Source organism: Ranitomeya imitator, chromosome 8 (genome assembly GCF_032444005.1).
Source record: "Ranitomeya imitator isolate aRanImi1 chromosome 8, aRanImi1.pri, whole genome shotgun sequence".
Classification (NCBI taxonomy): Eukaryota; Metazoa; Chordata; class Amphibia; order Anura; family Dendrobatidae; genus Ranitomeya; species Ranitomeya imitator.
The window spans coordinates 38,884,969-38,907,374 of record NC_091289.1 but is presented as its reverse complement, the minus strand read 5'-3'; the positions used below and the strand labels follow the sequence as shown (position 1 = coordinate 38,907,374).

The 22,406-nt window shown below is 40.7% G+C and overlaps 1 protein-coding gene across 2 annotated transcripts in view; it reads right to left on the bottom strand.

The window, feature by feature from the left end:
• The window catches only part of SLC6A11 (solute carrier family 6 member 11), a 172,555-nt gene that overhangs the window by 79,159 nt on the left and 70,990 nt on the right, over positions 1-22,406 (bottom strand). For both annotated transcript variants that reach the window (XM_069736762.1, XM_069736761.1), the window contains exon 6: positions 341-473. In XM_069736762.1, the coding sequence (XP_069592863.1) occupies positions 341-473 (133 nt within the window). The remainder of the gene's footprint in view (positions 1-340; positions 474-22,406) is intronic.

The following is a 22,406-nucleotide window of genomic DNA, read 5'->3' as shown; positions in this document are numbered from 1 at the left end:
AACATATTATTGACAGATATTAATAGTATTTGGTCTCACAATCTTTCCTATAATGCCGGGGTCACACTTGCGAGTATGATGCGAGAAACTCATGCGAGTCTCTCGCATCAATACCAGGCACTGCCGATGGCACTCGGGACCGGAGCGCGCGGCTGCATAGAAATACAGACTCACGCGAATTTATTGCCTTGAACTCGCATGTGTGACCCCAGCCTAATTGTAAAAATAACAGTAAGAAAAATCCTGCTGTGAAGAAAAAATCCAATTGTCTAGCAAATAAATAAAGCTAAAAACCTTTGACAGGATATGTACTAAACAAAGGCGATAATTCGAATCTAACCTTTCCAGTGGATTTTGTCCCTTTCCAAATGCAAAAATAGCAAACAGTCCATGCAGCGAGAAGACAAAGTGCTAATTCCCAGCGGAGGTCTCCAATGTGTTCAATTCCGTCTGATATGGCTAAAACACGGCGTCTGTAAGAGTAGAATAAAAGTTTGTGAACATAACGGACAAATATAGACAATATTTTAAGAAACATCATTTTATTATTAATTCCTAATATTATTATAGTGTATGCAAACACAAACAAATACTGGCTTGCTGCATCTTAAAATGGTCACTGTCCGTTCAACAAACTTTTCATACATCTTGTTTAATATGCTTCTTTCTTGAATTATGAGCCACTTCTTCTCGCCACCCTTGCCTTCTGAACTTATCATTCACTCTTAAAATCAGCTAAAACCGATCTTGCTTAAAAAATGACTATCAGCTTACTGAGGGATCAGGTTACAGCTTCCCAAGATTATGAACTGTGGACAAGGAATTAGTGCTGTCCAGTCTACCTGATCTCACAGTAGGGGGCATCACCAATAGGCTGTAAGCCAGACACTGTGCATCACACATCTGTGTGACTGGCGTCCTATGCAAGCTCCAACTGTGTGCATGTTAATACTACACAACCCCCCCTCAATGAATTGGTAGGATGCAGTTTACATCAGTATTTTGCACCTTTGGTGCCCCGTCTTTATAATGGGGGACTGCTGCATCCTGCTGGTGCATTGGTAAGATGATCTGGTTTTGGTAAGGCTGCATCTTTTTCTGTGATTTTTTTTCCTGGGGCAAAGGAGGAAGGAGCCGCCGAGTGATATAGACGGTGCCGCTGATCCAGTGCTGAATTTACAGGCAACCCACTCATTACTGCTATATAATGTTCTTTGTGTCCATCTATGATCCTTCTGCTTTTAAAAATGGGCTACATAGAAATAGGAGAGCAGGAATCCATCATGTCTTTGTGTGCAGTGTATGGAAGACATCAGAGCTGCTAGTCTCCACCCACCAGCTCAGAGACAATTGAAAATCGAGACAGAGAGGAAGCTTGCAGAGGAGAAAACTGGTGAAAATGTAGAACACAAGTCACATCTCCAGAAATTGCTATGAACAGTGAAGTATACACACTTAACAGCTGGCATTGTTGTTTAGTGGGGATGTATCATACTTATACTTCTCTGGAGATAGTAGTAAGAGCGATAAGGCAAATGTGAAATTTTTAAATTACTCCTTAATAATTTTTCTATTTTCTTTAAGCCTAAAGGTACCTTCACACATAATGATATCGTTAACGATATTGTTGCTTTTTGTGACGTAGCAACGATATCGTTAAGGAAATCGTTCTGTCTGACAGCGACCAACGATCAGGCCCCTGCTGGGAGATCGTTGGTCGCTGAACAAAGTCCAGAACTTTATTTGGTCGCTGGATCTCCCGTGGACATCGCTGGATCGGCGTGTGTGACACCGATCCAGCGATGTCTTCACTGGTAACCAGGGTAAACATCGGGTAACTAAGCGCAGGGCCGCGCTTAGTAACCCGATGTTTACCCTGGTTACCAGCGTAAAAGTAAAAAAAAACAAACACTACATACTTACCTACCGCTGTCTGTCCCCGGCGCTCAGCTTCTCTGCACTCCTCCTGTACTGGCTGTGAGCGTCGGTCAGCCGGAAAGCAGGGCGGTGACGTCACCGCTCTGCTTTCCGGCCGCTGTGCTCACAGCCAGTACAGGAGGAGTGCAGAGCACAGCGCCGGGGACAGACAGCGGTAGGTAAGTATGTAGTGTTTGTTTTTTTTTACTTTTACGCTGGTAACCAGGGTAAACATCGGGTTACTAAGCGCGGCCCTGCGCTTAGTAACCCGATGTTTACCCTGGTTACCCGGGGACTTCGGGATCGTTGGTCGCTGGAGAGCTGTCTGTGTGACAGCTCTCCAGCGACCAAACAGCGATGCTGCAGCGATCCGGATCGTTGTCGGTATCGCTGCAGCGTCGCTTAATGTGAAGGGGCCTTTACTAAGAATTAGTCAGGCTATAAGTCTGCACCCACTGAGATTTGGGGACCACATCCTAATTAGTCATGCATGCTTAACCTCCTGCTTTGCGCGCACACACACCTTGCTAGCCAGAGGAAACTATTGTCCTGCTTGCAGAAACATGCTTTTCTCCTTGAAGTAACTTTATCTCCAAAAATAAAATATATTGATGTTTTGATGACTCTGTTTGTTACCCCTTCACGGTTAAAGGGAATCTGTCACCCCAAAATTCGCCTATAAGCTAAGACCACCGGCATCAGGGGCTTATCTACAGTATTCTGTAATGCTATAGATAAGCCCCCGATGTAACCTGCAAGATAAGAAAAACAGGTTATATTATACTCACCCAGGGGCGGTCCCGGTTCTATTCTGGTCCAATGGGCATTCGTGGTCTGGGTCTGGCGCCTCCCATCTTCATATGATGACATCTTCTTCTTTTCTTCCTGCCATGGCTCCTGTGCAGGCGTACTTTGTCTGCCTTGTTGAGGGCAGAGCAAAGTACTGCAGTGTGCAGACGCCAGAAGAGGTCAGAGAAGCCCAGCGCCTGCACACTGCAGTACTTTACTCTGCTCTCAACAGGGCAAAGTACACCTGCGCCGGAGCCACAGCAGGAAAAAAAGAAGAGGACGTCATCATATGAAGATGGGAGGCACCGGACCTGGACCTGCGATGCCCATCGGACCGGACCGCATCGGGACCGCCCCTGGGTGAGTATAATATAATCTGTTTTTCTTATCTTGCAGGTTACATCGGGGGCTTATCTACAGCATTATAGAATGCTGTAGACAAGCCCCTGATGCCGGTGGCCTTAGCTTATAGGTGAATTTTGGGGTGACAAATTCCCTTTAAAATTTCACCCTTTGTGGACCTCATAAAGTAATAATGTCCTTTGTTCTGGCCCCCATACAGTAATTATGTACCCCTCTGTGGCCCCATATAGTATTACGTGGTTTGTGCTGGTATTGAGGGGCATGGAGTTAGTGGCTCTCCATTCCTCAATACTTTTCAACTGGATGTGCTTTCACAGATGCACATTCAGTTGAAAATAGTGCTTGCACTTTCAGGCATCACTACTCCCATGTCTGAAATGTTATGACTGGTCTCAGTCTGAGAGGAGAGATCACCCCCCACTGTCATACAGCTCAGACTGCCACCTTAGGCAACATGCTCAATCCGCAGCATGATAAGAGTGGCCCTGTGTATGTGTCTATATGTGTCTGTGTCTATAACTTTCTGGGATGTAAATTGCAGTATGTCATGGGTTTTACTAGCATGTTGTGATAATGCATTGAATTTGCATTGTTAGAAATTTATGTCTTTAACAAAGGTTGCGTAAAGGTAAAGGGGAATATGTCTGTAATTTACATAGATGTATACTTATCCATATCAAGTGAGAAAAAAAACATTACATTGTACACGAGTTTCTGGGTGATGCATATTTTGGGATTTTTAGCATTAGAGCAAAAGCCAGTAGACATGCTCACAGCAGAGTTATCCTGAAGTTACATTAATGTTTTAATGCAGTTTGTGTCAGTTCTGATTGAGTTACCATGTTGTGCATCACTGCGTATGGCTCAGAGAGGGGTCACTTAGAACCAAATGTTTCCAATTCAATCAGCATCATTTTTCTTCTTTTTACTCTCAGCTTTGTGAGAAAAGCAAAACATTATTTCATTTCTTTATTTCTTTCAGTGTTTATATTTTTTAATTGAAGCTGTAAACATATAAAATCCATTTCCTTATAATTTATACATACTGTAGAACATTCCGATCTTTGTGAATGAAAGCAATATTTAACTAACTAATTTCTGCTTCTAATCTTTGTATAATCCACAGGAGGGAGCGCTGTGAAAGGAGAAGAGTTTCCTTGAGAAAGAAGTTCGTGGAGGACCAGAAGGAGACAATGGTTAGTATTTGGCATACTCCTGTATGTAGTCTGTGTCCAGCACAGGAGCAGCAGCAAAGCAGAGATGGGTGCAAGTTGCAGAGAGGCAAAAACAGTAGAAAGGTTTAGAAAAGTCTTGGCGGATGAGACGAACCAGTGGAGGAGCAGTCAAGCGTCCAGGTCCTCACCAATTGTGCCCAAGATTCACAAAATATTTGCAGCAGCACAACCAAGTTGGCCGAACCCTTGTTATTCCACCCAAAAGTAGCGACAAGCACTTGCCAAAAGGCCCAGTCATGCCCTGCAAAAATCTGGTGAACGGAGCAGCACGGTGGCTCAGTGGTTATCATTGTTGCTTTGCAGCACTGGGGTCCTAGGTTCAAATCCCACCAAGGACAACATCTGCAAGGAGTTTGTACGTTCTCCCTATTTTTGTGTGGGTTTCCCGCACTTCAGAGACATAGTGATATGGATTTAAGATTGTAAGCACTGATGGGGACAGTGAAGATTATGTCTGTGAAATTAAATGTGCTATATAAAGGATTAAAAAACCCACTGACACCGGAGAAAGATCAAGATTATTGACTGTTACTTTTTTGTTATTTTCCAAGATTGTTCCCAGAGACATCTAAGCTAACAGCTCTGCTAAAACAAAAGAGATGGTTTACTACTGCAAAGAAACGATGTGATTAGTTATATCTGACTTCAGGCCTTTTTAGAGAATATTCATTTCTCATTTTCACAAAACGATAATAAAATTGTACCAGTGGCTGTGATTTCCACCAGTCTCCATTCTACATGTGAGTTTTTCCACACTTTGTTTCTTTTTTGTTTGTTGAGCTCTCCTCTAAACAATTTGAAACTGTTAACACTGGCTCCAAGTCTCCCTGCTCTCCTCATCATCGGCACATGCTCTCAGTCTTGTCCCCTTTCACCAAAGTTCCACAAACTTTTCAAAAAGTTGTCAAAGCTAGCCAAAATTGATGCAAAAATGACAAAACATGCTAATTTTTTTGCGCAACTACAAGCTGCGGAAAACTTTTGCCTACCTACAACCCCTTCATGTAAAACAAGCTCTGGAGGCAGAGTTATCTTCTAGACAACATCCTCACCAGAGCTTGGAATAGGTCATTTACATAAAGTGATAAAAATTGATTTCTCAACACCAACACATCTGACATGAGACACACAGGTAGGACTGTTTTCAGTATTCTACAAGCTGTATGTCCATATTAATAGTTTAGATAGGTCCATTGTGGTGACAGATTCCTTCTAAAGGGTTATGGATGGAGCTACTCTGCTATTTTCTAGATGTAGTGACTACCGCTATGTCTGTCCAAGGAAGACTTTCCTGAGCTAATGGCCTCAGATAGACTTTACAGTATAACAATACATAATTTAGATGTATAAGATCAATACAAAATGGCTTGAAATGTCATACTTTTAAGGTCATGGCCCACATCTGGCTTTACATTTTATATTTTCTTTTTAGATTTTCATTCCTTTGTGTCTAGACAAGACAGCCTTACCATAATATATATTATGCATTTATTTTATTCTTTCAAATTTGATCTACACCTTTAAACTGAGCACGGTAGCAAATTGCCGGGATGAGATAGGTTTTGAAAGCTGTGTGGTCTTGTTATTTCACTTTCCGAGAGTGCTGTTCTCAAACTGTCTCTAGTATGTAGTTCCCAGCGGCTTGAAGAGCTTAGATTTCTCCTGGGAAGAAAAACGCTTTACTAACTGGGTTTTTCATTTGTAACTAAAAAACATGTTCCTCAAGAGCCCATTTTCTTCTACACAAACTGGAAGACAATGCGATTTGGATTACTGCACAATTTATCTGGGGGCATTCTGAACATTTAAGTTTTCACACAATTATTTGGATGGAATATTTAATATTATGAACAGAATGTCGAGGGAATTCAAGAAATTTAACACTGGGCAAATTGAATGCACATTCGGGTCCAAATTCCATTACAGTTTTTAACATTTCATTTAAGGTATGGAGTTTCTGAAAAAGTAAACAAAACAAGAGAATAAAAGTTAATTAAAAATATAATGAGATAATACTGCAGATTTGGGAAAACAAAATTATGATTCTTAGATTAAGAAATCATAACAATTACGTTTTTATCTTTACCAAAAGAAATGACTGACTGACGAAATTCAAATTAGGTAGATTCACTCAATTTTGAACAAAAAATTCAAATTTTTTTGTTGCAAATCAAAGTTGCTTTATTATGTTCGAAGGTTTTTCCAACCATAAAAGTTCAAAGTGTACCTGTCATTTTACATAACTTTTAAAAAAGTTGACATGTGCATGTACAAGAGGAATAACACTATTTGTGGCAATTATCTGATATGTATCATGCATTTTTTACCAGTTTTCCACTCTGCAGACTCTAAGTTATTATTATTATTTATTATTATTTATTATTATAGCGCCATTTATTCCATGAGCTTTACATGTGAGGGGAATACATAATAAAAACAATTACAATAATCTTGGACAGTACAAGTCACAACTGGTACAGGAGGAGAGAGGACCCTGCCCGCGAGGGCTCACAATCTACAAGGGATGGGTGAGGATAAAGTAGGTGAGGATAGAGCTGGTCGTGCAGCGGTTTGGTCGATCGGTGGTTACTGCAGGTTGTAGGCTTGTCGGAAGAGGTGGGTCTTCAGGCTCTTTTTGAAGGTTTCGATGGTAGGTGAGAGTCTGATATGTTGTGGTAGAGGGTTCCAGAGTAGGGGGGATGCGCAAGAGAAATCTTGTATGCGATTGTGGGCAGAGGAAATAAGAGAGGAGTAGAGAAGGAGATCTTGTGAGGATCGGAGGTTGCGTGCAGGAAAGTAGCGGGAGACAAGGTCACAGATGTATGGTGGAGACAGGTTGTGGATGGCTTTGTATGTCATGGTTAGGGTTTTGAACTGGAGTCTCTGGGTAATAGGGAGCCAGTGATGGGATTGACAGAGGGGAGAGTTTGGGGAATAGCGGGGGGACAGTTCTAATTTTCAGTTGTCTATGAGCTGGTGGGTGGAGAGGCGGTTGCTGCTATGATATCTCCCTTACAAAGTACACAGAAATAGAGGAAACCCTGATCTTCTTTCTCTGTGTAGAACTGTGACAAAATTTGTAGAAACATGGAAGAAATTACACTGCAGGACCAAGCTTTGTGGCTGTGAATCCAACACTTAATGAGATAAAACAGTTGTTTGAAGCTGCAGCACAATCTCAATGTCTCTCACTGAGCATTCTTAACTCCTTCTCCTACTGCCCCTTTTCATGTATTATTAAGGAGGTTTAAAGACCTGTTCACATATCCATTTATTCTTTCCGTTTGTCTGTTCCGCTTAGAATTGACAATTGGAAAAGATAAATGAAGTTAGAATACTATGAATTCCAGAGGAGTCCTATTGATTTATATAGAGGAGTCCTCTGGATTTATACGGAATCCATCTGATTTCCATTTGATGTTGATTTTTAGATTGGAAGAAAATATTCTACATGCATGTATTATTAGTATTTGTACTTAATTGTACTATTATGTTTTCCAAATGGTTACACAAAATGTTTGCCTACTTACTTACATGTATGGCAGAAATAAGACCATTTAGACAATACTATTCAAAATTCTTAGAGATTGTAGGGATCATGCATGCAATGGTCCATAGGAAATCTGTTTTTTTGGGGAGCAGGAATGTAAAACACATAGGAATGTTTGAGGTCCTAAGAAACAACTATTTGCCTCTGGTTTCATATGTTTTTTATATGGCACTTTCCTTTACATTCCACCTCATTGAATAATTTTTCGTGAAAATATCTCTATAATACAATGTCATATGGTGGCACCGTATGGGAGTACAAAGAGTATCTATAGTCTTACTGTAAATGGCCTTATGCTCCTGTGTAACTGTAGACAGACTTCATGCAAGCAGTTTTGGCATGTAAATGAGCTTCTATTCTCCAACACAAATCTGACCTACAATATGAGCTAAATCATTGGATTTTAGCTCTGAAGACAATGAACACTATCACATATACAGTATTTCTCTTCTCTTTATTATACCAAGGAATGCTGATTATGTAGGCTTACATGAAATTCATTTAAAAGGCAACTCTGCTAGGGAAGACTGACACTTAAGTTATATTCTTAAAGTGGTCTGAATGGCAAAAATGGAAGCTGGCACATTTAGGAGGGCTGCACTGCAAAAAAGGAAGAGCCTTGGGATTCCAAAACAATTTTTATTAATACCAATGCGTTTCTGCGCTGGACCTGTGCCTTTCTCAATGTATAAATCAAATGGAGGCTTTAATTAAGAGAAAATGTCTCCAAAAAGCATAAGAAATTACTCTAAAGGGGAGGGAGAGTAAATAAAAGAAGAAAAAAAAGGTGTTGACACAGAGACTATACAATGGTTAAGAAAATAGGGAGCAAGGAAGAAAGTTAAAACTTAGTCAAGCAGATTGATATGTAAGAAATAGAGAAAAAAGTGATAGAAAGATATGAATGTTATGAATCGTGAAGGGATATAAATATAAAAAGTGATTAAAAGAAGAAGAAAAAAATTGGAAAGTGAGACAAGCAAGATTACAACTTGTCTCACAGTGGAATGGATTTAACCAAAGTCAGTAAATTCATGAGTATGGCTACAGGAGAATCCAACATGAAGTGGATTAGAGAAAAGGAAAAAAAAATATTCAAAAGCCATCCCACCACGTCAAGGTAACTCTGATCAGGACAGTCCTACACTGTCTAATATTAAAACCTTATTATGTGTTAATGTTGACCTCAGGGTGAATAAGGGCAGACAAAAGGACTAGGCCCAATCAGTGAAACACCAGACTGGGGAAGACTTATATACAATTTCCAGCTCAGGAGAGTGGAAGGCCACACCCAGGCTTGCACAGAATGCAACAATAGAAAGAAAAAAAACACAAAAATTGAGCTTAACTTGAGTTGGTAAACATGCAGAAGTCAAACGCATGTTAACATTGGCCACTGTTAGGGCTCGAGTTCCCGCCTCTGCACAGGGGGAATCCCGAGCCATCTCTGCTGCTGTCTCCCATTCTTCTCCAGCCGCAGTGGAGCCTGCTCAGTGGAGATGTCGGTCCCAGCATCTGGCTCAGGCAGATACTCTGTGTCTGGCTACTGCTATTCTTCCAGGCTCTGCCATTGTAGCTAGTACTGGTCAGCGGCGAGGACTCGCTTCTGGGACTAAGTCCTGCTTTCTCTCGTCTGAGCATGCCCAAAGGAAGACCTCTCATTGGAGGTCAGGGGTCACACACTCAGGTCCTGAAGCAACTCCCATTGGTCCTCTAGGAAAGTCCTGAAGTTGCTGCAACTATAAAAGGTTTGCATGGCCGCACGGCCATGCGCTAGTATCAATCTTTGTTATGAGCTTGGCGCCAGTGTGGTCATGTATGCTTGTGGTCAGGGCTTGGCTGAAATAAGCCACTAGAATACCGGCACCTCCGGTGAGGAGTTTATTCATATGTATTCAGGGCCCGGCTGAAATAAGCCATTAGAATACCGGCACCTTCGGTGAGGAATTTGTTTGTGTGCTTCTCTGACTGCATGACCACTGACTGCTATCAGCTCAGCAGTTAGCTGTGTACTCCTGTGAGCTTAAAAGGACACAGTGCTTTTCTATCATGGTGACTCTGTGAAGTAACAGAGCTTGCTTATACTGCCATATAGTGCCATTTGCTAGTAACAGGTTCTCCTCCTGCACGGTGGACCCCGGGCTGCGAATGCACCAATAATAAAATCTATATTTACTCGGTGCGTTCCGCCAGCCCTAACAGGCCACAAAACACATAAAACCTACAAGAAGAAGGAAATAAAAAGAAGAAAAAAGAAAAAGAGGAAGAGAGAGAATTTTTTTGAATGGCTTGTGCAGTATTAAGCAATGGCTCTTAGTACCTAAAGGTATTGTGGTGCAGCGGTGTTGGTGCAGAGTGATAGACAGGCAGTGACCACAGGAAAGTTCAAAAACAAAGTCTCTTTAATGTTCAGCGTACTCACAAAATAGAAAACAAAAGGATATCCTCTGGATCGCAGTCGGGAAGCAAAACAGTCCATAACCGGAACTGGTTGCAGTGGGCGATTGCACTGCCGTGTATGCTGAGGAGTGCCAGGGCCCTTTGGCTCTGCTTTGGCTCTGTTTCCTCACACAGGCTGAGGCTAATGCAGAGCCTTCTGCTCTGTATGCTTACAGGGATTTTTTACACGGAATCCTTGGCCATAGGCCACATGGAAAACCCATCCAGGGGGGAAACAGACCACCCCACTACCTTCCTGTAGTCCATTTAAAAAATAAAAGCCCATGCTGGGTTTTCCTAAATCTGCCTTGGACAAGTAGTTTTCCCAAGACCAACACTCACTTTTATTCTATATGCTATCACAGCTATGCCGGTCACTGCAACACACTCCCATGGCCTCAATAAGCATCCTGGAGGACACATAATGACCCTTGCATATGACCCTGGTCAGTGCCTCACAGTGTAGACAGGAATATCAAAAAGAACCGCAATGAATACTGTAATGGTAGAAGTGGATCAAGATTGATGTAAAAGATTGGCAAAAAAAAGTGAGAGGGGGGAAAAGAGAAAACTTATACTTTAAGGGAGTAAAGAACCAACAGAAAATGTTTCAATTCTGGCTCAGGGTGCACACAATACCTTTAGGTGAGTGCTGCCATCGTTTATCCCTTACCAGACAGTTTTGCCCTATTTTATGTGCATTTCTGTACCCCTCCAGCACTTTTTAAAGGGAACGTATCTCTTGCTCAAAAAATATTGTTAAATACTATAACAGAATGGTTGGCTATAGTATGCTGAACATCAATCTAAAATCCCTCAGCTCCCCGGATTCTAACAGTTTTTTTCCATTTTGCGCTATGCTATTCCATTGCAGAAATATTCACATTTGTTTCTTCTAGAGCACCCAACATTTTAGGCATAATTGGGTCTTTATTCACAGTCTTCTTTTGGGTGTGTATAAAGATTGCATAAAATATATGGGATCAGTTCTGGCATCAGTTTCCCTCTGATGTTTTTATGCCACATCAGAGGAAAAAGACAATGGATTGCCAAACTAAAGGAAAGAAACAAGGTGCTACAGCAAAATTTCAGACTGAACCAACTAAAATGTAGTATCTAGCACTGTCAAACACAAGCCAACAAGGTTGTCCTTTTTAGTACTGCCCTACTGGATAGTTACCAAAGGAAAAGAAATGAGGTTCCTATGTTCCTCATACAATATCGCACTGTCACAACCATGGAAAAATTATTGTGATATGTAGAATCATAAAATTAATATCTGAAGCTCTTAGTACTATTCTAATTTAGCTATTCTCACAGCTGATTTTGTTCATATCAAACATGTTAGTGAGTTTATAAAGGACACAAATTACACAGTAACTGCTTTAAATGATTGGAAAAAACTCTCTGGGTGGGTTTTCCAAGAACATCAGAGAAAAAAAACAAGTCCATATCATTCTCTACTGAGCACGGTTAATTGAAATGCTAATGTACCTCAACACAAAGATTCAATTTGTTTTCATGGATTCAGGACTTAAAAAGCAAAATGGAACAATCGTCCCATTAAATTAATTTACTGACTGGAAAAATCTGCCTGCAGGAGTTGCTCTTTAAAGAAGGTGAGCATTCAATGATTTATTTCAGGCCTCCAGTATTTGACGACAAAACCTTCTACGAGTCTCTGATATAGGGAACTATGTTGTTAATTGGCTACTATAAATGTTTCTAAAGTCTCGTTTTCTCACAAAAAGCTTCTGATTGAGGCATGTCCCGCGTTGCAATTATTTCATTGCTTGATGTACAACAGAGAAAAAGAAATAGCCAAAATTCTACGATCCGGCAGGAGAGGCAGTGAACCTAGTCATGTTGTGACCAGCTCGTAATTTCCATCAACCTATTTGTTTGTCTAACTCTACTCCAGCTGGCATCAAAGTGGATAAAGAAAAAGAATAATTATTCTTCAAGATGACCAGCCAAAATTGATGTTAAAATGTTCTTGAAGAAGTCGACGAAAACAAGTACACGTAGGTGATAACGAGAATGAAATTCTGTCATGGAAAAACCTGGTCTTCGGGAGGGCTGGTCTCTGGGAGAGGTTTCAAAGTATATTGGCATATATTAGACAGCGACATATCAAGTGTGCAATATTTGACACAAATCAATTTAAAGTGCTCCTGTCCCTTCATTAAAAGACAACCAGTAGAAATGCAAAATTGGGTCACATATCAGTGTAATATGCCCAAAACTGGACATGCTCTTGTCATTTTCTATCCACCTTGTTGGATTGGTCTGTTACTCTTCATCAGTATTTTCCCTAATTTTTCCATATGCACTGCTACCGCCATTGTTCAATGGGTTACCTGTCCTCAAGCTAATTTGTTATGACTGTAGACCTCTTTACTGATAGAGTATGATCAAAAAATAGAGATCCATCTCAAATTCTTGCATTTTGTCTAAAAGCCTCTGACATACTATTCAAAGCAAGGAAGAGACATTGGATATTACATGACAACATTTTTTTGCCCAACTCCTACTTTACTGCTTTGTATTGTTGTTTCCTGTGTCTGACCAGGCAGAACTGATCCAGTTCATTGCTGTTACAAACCACAGCTCCTGACCAGGTGAGGAAGCATAAGTCACTTATGAAAATTGAGTATTAAGATATGATATAGCAGGGGCTTGCAGCTTTTTATTTCTGAGATAAAACATTGCTCTGCTTGTTTTATCACAGGAGCAAATATTTCTGTGGCTTCTCCAACCCTTTGAGTTCATCATAAGTTAAGTCCGTGAGGTAGAAGCTCTGGTAGTTGCTGAATTGATATGTCACTGACTTGATTTATAATGAGCTCACAACACAGAAACAATCGCTCCTGTGATAAAACAGGCATGGAAATGTTACCTCAAAAGACCACAGCTGCGATCCCCTGCTGTGTTTTGTCTGCATACTTAATTGTACATTTAGTATCCTCTCACAGGAACAATTTTTTAAAACACATCCAATTGTGGAACTTACTATTACTTCAAGATCTTGAGAGCACAACTTCTGACTGGTCGGATGTCAGAAGCTAATTCATAAGTTCTCAATGCAAGTCAATTAGAGCCAGAAGAAGGATCTTATAAACTTGTATTGAAAAGTGACCTCTGCGCAGATACATGAAACACTGGAGCTACCTGACAGGCCACTTTTTACTGGAGACCAATGCTGGAAAACAAAGAAGGCTGCAGCAGGTGAGTATAAGACAGGAGGTAAAGGAATTATATTTAAAGCATCATTCCAGCGGAACAATAAAAAAATACTGGAGTGGTGGTGGTGCTTTAAGTAAATTTGTACTACACAGTGAAAATTTAAAGAGACATACGCAGGCGAATTTGGGCAGCACATGTGCTCAGTGGTTAGCATTGTTGCTTAGTAGTGCTGGGGTCCTATGTCCCTATCCCACCAAGGACAACATCTGCAAGGAGTTTGTATGTTCCTCCCGTGTTTGTGTGGGTTTCCTGCAGGTTCTCAGGTTTCATCCCACATTCCAAAGACATCCTGACAGGGAATTTAGATTGTGAGCCCCAATGGGACAGTTATTATAATGTTCTGTATGTTAAGTAATGCAGAATATGGTGGTTCTATATAAGCAAAGCATAATTATAATAATAAAAACAGGGGGTTATCCAGCAGTTCTCTCTTCCACATTGGGTGGTACTGCTATTTTTGCATGGACAGCCAGTTTGCCAAGTTTTATAGGTGTCCATTCGGCAAGTAACATGCACACATTCTATTCTAGTTAATAGGACATATGCACAAAATCTGCCTGAAATGCATGAAATCTGCCAATACCTGGCAAGTGGCTACGTCAGCCTCATCTCCCGATGTGGAAGTGGAAGCCCTTTAAGGTATGATGAGAAAATGAACATTAAAGCAACTTATTTCTCCCGTCCCCTACATTTTTTTGAAAGTCTGTAGAGTTGTCATCAATCACAAAAGTCCCTTCCCTCATTAGGGTAACAATATTGGCTCCTTATTTCAGGTTCATACACTAGAGTAGTGTTCCCCAACCCCAGTCCTCAAGAGCCACCAACAGGTCATGTTTTCAGGATTCCCTTAGTATTGCACAGGTGATAATTGCATCACCTGGACAGGCAAGCATTCAATAACCTGTGCAATACTAAGGAAATCCTCAAAACATGACCTGTTGGTGGCTCTTGAGGCCTGGAGTTGGGGAACACTGCACTAGAGCCTGTTTCTTTATTGGATAATTTGGAAGGATTTTCTTGTAACTACGATATTGGAGCATAAGTTTCCCCAATGTTACCATGTTAAATGACCGTTACTATAGTAAGCAATTATAGTCTACGACAAATGATTCCAAGGTGTGCCGAGAATACGTTATGTGTTATGGCCACCAGGAATTACGTATCTGTCTAGCTCAATTTGTTATCAAGGAACCAATTAATCAGAGAATCTGACCTACATTACATGACAGACATATAATTAGAACAATGGCACCAATACATAACTGACAAGGTTGCCCATCATAGAAAACTATGATCAAAATCGTTGACCTAAGTATTTACTTACTGTATTTAATCAACATATCAGTTACCAGACATATAGTGAAGGGGCACACCAGGGCAGGAACGAGGGGTATTGTTTAAGCATAGACAGCAAACCTTTTTACTAGACCTTACATTGCAGCATGCAGAGTCCAATGGAATGAGCCCAGAGGTTGGACAAGTTCTGTTCAATACAGGGTAGAGTTTTCTAAAACCCTCATATCAACCATGATGCTTCACACACTGTGAAAGTCTATTCCCTCACTAATGCACTAACATGAATAGTTCTTCAGACCCTGGCATGATTAGATATACTGCTAAGTCGGTTATACCACTTGGGGGAGAGGGACATAATGCTACCAGTTCGGGGTTCGGACGCAAGTTTGTGTCATCTCCGGCCTCGAACTTGAACTTTACAAAAACCTCGGGCAAACATGCCAATCCTGAACATCGGTGGGTTCGCCCATCACTACATTTTAAGTGTGTTTATGATGTGGAAACGCAACAAAAAACTCATGTAATCAGCACCTAAGTATATCAGTAAAATTTTGTCAAATCTAAGTACCAGGTATCAAAAACAAAGCTCCTTTATTTAAAGCATGGCATCTCAAAAAGAGACAAAAAACGCAGCGTCAAAAACACGGTAAAAACGCATGTTAAAAAAAGCACACAAAAATGCAATAAAAACTTCAAGAAGCCTAATTTAAATAGCAGGTGCAGAAATTTTGAAACATCAAGAACTCATCAAATACTCATCATGGAAATGTAGCCTAAGGGTTTCTTGCATTTTATTAAAACACAGTATACTCTAGGTATGGCCTTTTTTTTTATCTATTTTCCCCTAGGGAACTAATTTCATGTATGTATAAAAAATGGTAAATCTGTAGAATGAAGGTCTCAACATACCCTGCCTGATTGATTGAATCAATGCAATGTAATAGACATTAGATAATGTTATACAAACACAAAATCCAAAATAAAAATGGGAAAAAATGCGCAAACATATCACAACAGGTGGAGCAACATTATTATACAGTGCCTACAAGTAGTATTCAACCCCCTGCAGATTTAGCAGGTTTAATAAGATGCAAATAAGTTACAGCCTTCAAACTTCAAACAAGAGCAGGATTTATTAACAGATGCATAAATCTTACAAACCAAAAAGTTTTGTTGCTCAGTTAAATTTTTATAAATTTTAAACATAAAAGTGTGGGTCAATTATTATTCAACCCCTAGGTTTAATATTTTGTGGAATAACCTTTATTTGCAATTACAGCTAATAATCGTCTTTTATAAGACCTGATCAGGCCGGCACAGGTCTCTGGAGTTATCTTGGCTCACTCCTCCATGCAGATCTTCTCCAAGTTATCTAGGTTCTTTGGGTGTCTCATGTGGACTTTAATCTTGAGCTCCTTCCACAAGTTTTCAATTGGATTAAGGTCAGGAGACTGACTAGGCCACTGCAACACCTTGATTTTTTGCATCTTGAACCAGGCCTTGGTTTTCTTGGCTGTGTGCTTTGGGTCGTTGTCTTGTTGGAAGATGAAATGACGACCCATCTTAAGATCCTTGATGGAGGAGCGGAGGTTCTTGGCCAAAATCTCCAGGTAGGCCGTGCTATCCATCTTCCCATGGATGCAGACCAGATGGCCAGGCCCCTTGGCTGAGAAACAGCCCCACAGCATGATGCTGCCACCACCATGCTTGACTGTAGGGATGGTATTCTTGGGGTCGCATGCAGTGCCATCCAGTCTCCAAACGTCACGTGTGTGGTTGGCACCAAAGATCTCGATCTTGGTCTCATCAGACCAGAGAACCTTGAACCAGTCAGTTTCAGAGTCCTCCAAGTGATCATGAGCAAACTGTAGACGAGCCTTGACATGACACTTTGAAAGTAAAGGTACCTTACGGGCTTGTCTGGAACGGAGACCATTGCGGTGGAGTACGTTACTTATGGTATTGACTGAAACCAATGTCCCCACTGCCATGGGATCTTCCCGGATCTCCTTCCTTGTTGTCCTTGGGTTAGCCTTGACTCTTCGGACAAGCCTGGCCTCGGCACGGGAGGAAACTTTCAAAGGCTGTCCAGGCCGTGGAAGGCTAACAGTAGTTCCATAAGCCTTCCACTTCCGGATGATGCTCCCAACAGTGGAGACAGGTAGGCCCAACTCCTTGGAAAGGGTTTTGTACCCCTTGCCAGCCTTGTGACCCTCCACGATCTTGTCTCTGATGGCCTTGGAATGCTCCTTTGTCTTTCCCATGTTGACCATGTATGAGTGCTGTTCACAAGTTTGGGGAGGGTCTTAAATAGTCAGAAAAGGCTGGAAAAAGAGATAATTAATCCAAACATGTGAAGCTCATTGTTCTTTGTGCCTGAACTACTTCTTAATACTTTAGGGGAACCAAACAGAATTCTGGTGGGTTGAGGGGTTGAATAATAAATGACCCTCTGAAAAGACTTTTCACAATTTAAAAAAAAAATAAACAAAGAAATAACATTCTTTTTTGTTGCAGTGCATTTCACACTTCCAGGATGATCTACAGTCCAAATGTCACAATGCCAAGTTAATTCCAAATGTGTAAACCTGCTAAATCTGCAGGGGGTTGAATACTACTTGTAGGCACTGTATACTAGATAGAGGCCCGATGCTATTGCATTGGGAGGGCAGTAATGACACGATGGGGGAAGGCTTTGCAGCATTGAGAATCTCTCACCCCATGTGCTCACCCACCTATCCACTCTCTCTTTCCCCATGTACTGACTACTCCTCTCATGTAATCTCTTCTTTGACCTGTCTACCCCATGAGCTCTCATACACGGTCAGACACGGGCAATTATTAAAATGAACTTTCGTTCATGGGAAACCCCTTTAATGTGACCGACTTCCTCTGCCTGTAGACAAGTCGCGCATCTGCCCCTGGTATCAGCCGAATGATTCACTGCGCCTGCGCGGAATTTACGCAGGCACAGTAAATCAGACCGTCGCCATCTTTGTGCAGACAGAAAGCTGTGGACACATTAAAATTGCGTATGAACTCCTCCTGTACAAAGATGGCGGCGGTCAGTAAATCATTAGGCTGATTTCAGCAGCAGCGTGTTTGCGTTGGTGTTCCGCTGGTGGTACCGCACAAGAGGCTGCATACGTCGTATACAGTGTGTTTGACTGTGTGGTGTGTTTGGCGTATACAGTGTGTGTGTGTTGCGCAGGGCATATATAGTTTGTGTTTGTGTGTGCGTGGTGCATACGACATATACAGTGTGTGTGTGTGGTGTGACGGTGTTCCGCTGGTGGTACCGCGCAAGAGGCTGGTACCACCAACAGTTTCCATATTGAGACACCCATCACTTGGGTGTCCCAATATGGCAGTCGGTGAACTTCCGCCGCTTGGAATTCTGGGATCCGGACACATCTGGATGGAAAAGGATGTGTAGACATTACAAGGTAAGTATGTATTAAGATTGCTATACCATGGAAACAGAATAAAGGGATCAAGTGTAAAAAATAGGGAAACGGTCACAGCATGAAAAATATTTATGAATTATTATAAGGGCCGATGCTGTTTATAAGTTCAAAGGCAAATTTCCTTAGCGTCACACCAACTCACATCATCTGCTTCTTCTACAGAAAATTCAAAGTGGAGACATAACATAAAAACATACAAGTTTTCTTAAGACTTTCCATTATCCTGGATGATAGCCAAATATTTTGGAGCTAATGGTTTTTTTTACCTCTTAATATTGTCTGCATTTTTTTGTTAAAATTGTCTGACAATTTTTTTTAATTTACTCTGGAGCGCCCAGCACCTGGATCCCTCACCACTAATCCCTTGGATTTTGAAAGTTTGGAGATTAGCCTAGAGTGATGGGTAAAGCTGACGGCGGTGCTTATCTTTTTTATTTCTTTATTAACGAAAGCTTCTTTTAAATGTACTATATCCCAGAATGTCTGCCAAATTATTATTGAATGCTGTAAATAAAATCAATGAGAGGACAGAGGCATAAAAACACCACAGTCTTCACTCCGAGACCACAGTCAGATTTTGCGTCCTCATCTGTTCCTGCATAATTACGGTATCCACTCAGAATTTTACACCAATATGAAAACACACTGCATTGGAATAAGTTGTAACTTTGTCCAAAAAAGTCTCCTGGGCCCCAGTAAAAAGATCTGTAATGAGTCCTCTATCATATCATATGCAGTTTATAATTTGAGTGCCATTTTATTTGGCGGTTAGTCCTCGACACTCTCTAAGGCACCAGGACTTGGAACGACTCTTTGCTCCAAACTTTATTTGTAAAATGTTTTCTCTTAAACATGGCATTCTGTAATAGTTGACCTTGTTGGAATTTCATTCTTCCCTTGTTTAGGGCCGCATGCATCTGAAAGCAGGCTCCTTTTAAAAAGGGATTTCAAAGAAAACTATAAGTAATGCACTCGACCTCCATGGACTGTGTGCACGCTTACCACCCAAGACTTCATTGCTGACCAAAAAGCATGTTCAAGTGCTTTTGAAGCTTTTTTAACAACATTTAGACAAGCCTTTGAAATACTGGGAGAATATAGTGTGGGCAGATGAGACTAAAATTGAACTTTTTGGATGTCATAATACACACTATATTTGGACGCCAAAAGGCACTGCATATCACGCCAAAAACACCATACAAACAATGAAAATTGAAGGTGGGAATGACATGGTGTTTTTCTGGCAAGCTTCAGTTTCCTGAAAGAAGGAGGAATAGACAAATGTACCAAGACGTTCTTGATAAAAATTTGCTGCCATCTCCCATATTGATGAAATAACGATGGACATTTCAGCAAGGAAAGAGGCCACTCTAGCTAAAATAGGAAAGGATAGGACAGAATACTAAGTGGTCAGTATTAAAACCCTTCCAAAAATATCCACAGCAGAAAATACAAAAAATTCCACAATCTAACTAAAGATGTGGAGCGTATATCTGCAACTCCAGAGAATCCAACAAGACTGAGAAAACACAGACACAATCTAAGCTGGACAAGAGAAAACAAATTAATAGCACAGAATTATTAAGTACACAGCATGTGTGCCACAGAAACAAAAACCAGACACTTATCTTTGCTGAATTGGCAGCAAGGCAGGAGGAACCAGACAATGATCCAAAACCTCCCAGAACCATTGACAACTGGAAAGGAATAATGAATCCTGCACACCTAAATACCCCAGTCAGAACTGCAATCAGCAGATACACCTGGCCAGGACTGCAACTCAGGGACAACTGCATTACCACCTACAACCACTGGAGGGAACCCAAAAGCAGAATTCACAACAGATCCCACTGGACCTGAAAAATTTGAAGAGTGTTTGTGTGGAAGAATGGGCCAAAATCACACCTGAGCAATGAATGTGACTAGTTTCTCCATACTGGAGGCATCCTGAAGGTCATCACCAAGAAAGACTTTTGTACAAAGTATTAAATATCAGTAAGCTTGTTAAATACTTTGTCATTTCTCATTATTACACATAACTTAATTTTTGGACATCTATGCTTTGATTAGTTGCTTGTGTGGACTGGATAAGTTGTTATTGACATCTGATGAGAAATTCCTGTCAGTAGCACCTTTAGAAATATATTTACTTAGAAAATTGGTGACATGTTCAATATTTACTTCACCTGCTGTATATCACCTATCCACAGGCTAAATGTATGATCATAGAGAGTCTGACCTCTGGGAAGCAAACGATCATTAAAAGGGATTTAATATGAAATCCCTTTAATGCTACACCTATTATATGCCATAAAATGTTGTCAATGCCCTGTGAGTTATCTGTCTTCTTAAGTGGCATTAAACAATGATAGCTTCGTATAGGCATTTATTTATTTTTTTAAATAAAGTTTAAAGACCAATTAATATTCTAACAGTAAGGAGATAAAAATTGGTATTCGGTTTTTAATTTGCTGGTATAATTCCAATTAGAGGCAACATTAAAGGATAGCATGAGGGAATTCCATAATAATAATTAAAAGAGTGTGAGTCATGCATGAAGCACAGGTTCATATTTTCATTCAAATCTGGGCCAAGCCTGGCAGGGAAGCATATTAGGAAAAAATTAAATAAGAGACTCTTTGGCTTATAGTACAAATCTCCTATCATTGGACTTATTTCACAGATTGGCTTGGCCGCATTTCTTCATATTAAACAACTGTTCTATCAGCATGAAGTTTGGAGAAAACGTTGTGTATTTTTTTGTTTTTATTCAAGAATTTGTAACATCATCAAATGATAGAAAGCGATGAACTGTATTTTTCATAAACAAGTAAAACATAGTTGTCAGATGTTTAAGATCTCTTGTTGGGGGAAATTGTCAGATTCCTCAATTTACTGTAAGGTGTTATCTTCTTTCTCTTTTTCTTGCTTTTTGTAGATTTCCTTAAATCTATAAGCAAATATTAATTGGAACAGTAACAGAAGATAAGTGTCATGACTCTGTTGTTGGGTATTCCAGGACCAGGGGCTCCTTCCCTGCTTCTAATGCTAGGGTCGCCCTAGCTTGTCCTTTTCCCCAAATTACTTCTGATGGTGAAGACATTGGGGGCTCATACCTTGCCTTAGCTCCAGTATCTGCCATCAGTCTGTACCCCTCCCCACTCAGAGAAGAGAGGAGTAATCGTGTACCGTAATACACCAACCAGACTAACAAGGTAATACAAACAGGGATAAAGGAAAATATCAATCATACAAATATACTCATAGCAACAACATAGGTGTACACCGGGAAGTGGAGGATGGGGAAAAACCAAAGTAGGAGAAGAAGGGTATTAGCACACACTCAAAACCTTGCAACAGTCTCAAATAAATCCAACAATTGCCTTCTCAAACAACTACTATAAACCACCATCTCCAACTATGCTGTATAAAGCTAGCTCTGGCAATGAGTGCTTGCCAGGGCCCATAGTAGATGAGAGTGGCTAGTGGTGAACAGCTGAGAGCCTTAATGCAGGAAAGCTTCCAAGAGGCTACTGCAGGATAGGGTAGGATAGAAACATATGACATAAACCTCTCCTGACAGATTATCACTAGTGATGAGTGAATATACTCGTTACTCGAGATTTCTCGAGCATGCTCGGGGGTCCTCCAAGTATTTTTTAGTGCTCGGAGATTTACTTTTCATCGCCTCAGCTGAATGATTTACAGATTTTAGTCAGGCTAAGTACATGTGGGGGTTGCCTGGTTTCTAGGGATTCCCCACATGTTATCAAGCAGGCTAGTAGCTGTAAATCATCCAGCTGTGACGAAAAAAAATAAATCTCTGAGCACTAAAAAATACTTGGAGGACCCCAGAGCATGCTCGAGAAATCTCGAGTAACGAGTATATTCGCTCATCACTAATTATCACAAAATCATGTTTTGTTTTGTTTTTCGTCAAAGCTGGTCAATTTGTAAAACACATTTTGGAATTTCAAGGCAAAAGGAAAGGTATATAGAGACACATCTGTATTAATTAAACACTCTGGGTAATACTGATACATTGTGTTATGCCCAGGAAAGGGTCTGAAGGGTCAAAGCATGAGAAAACTGAAATAGTTTAAG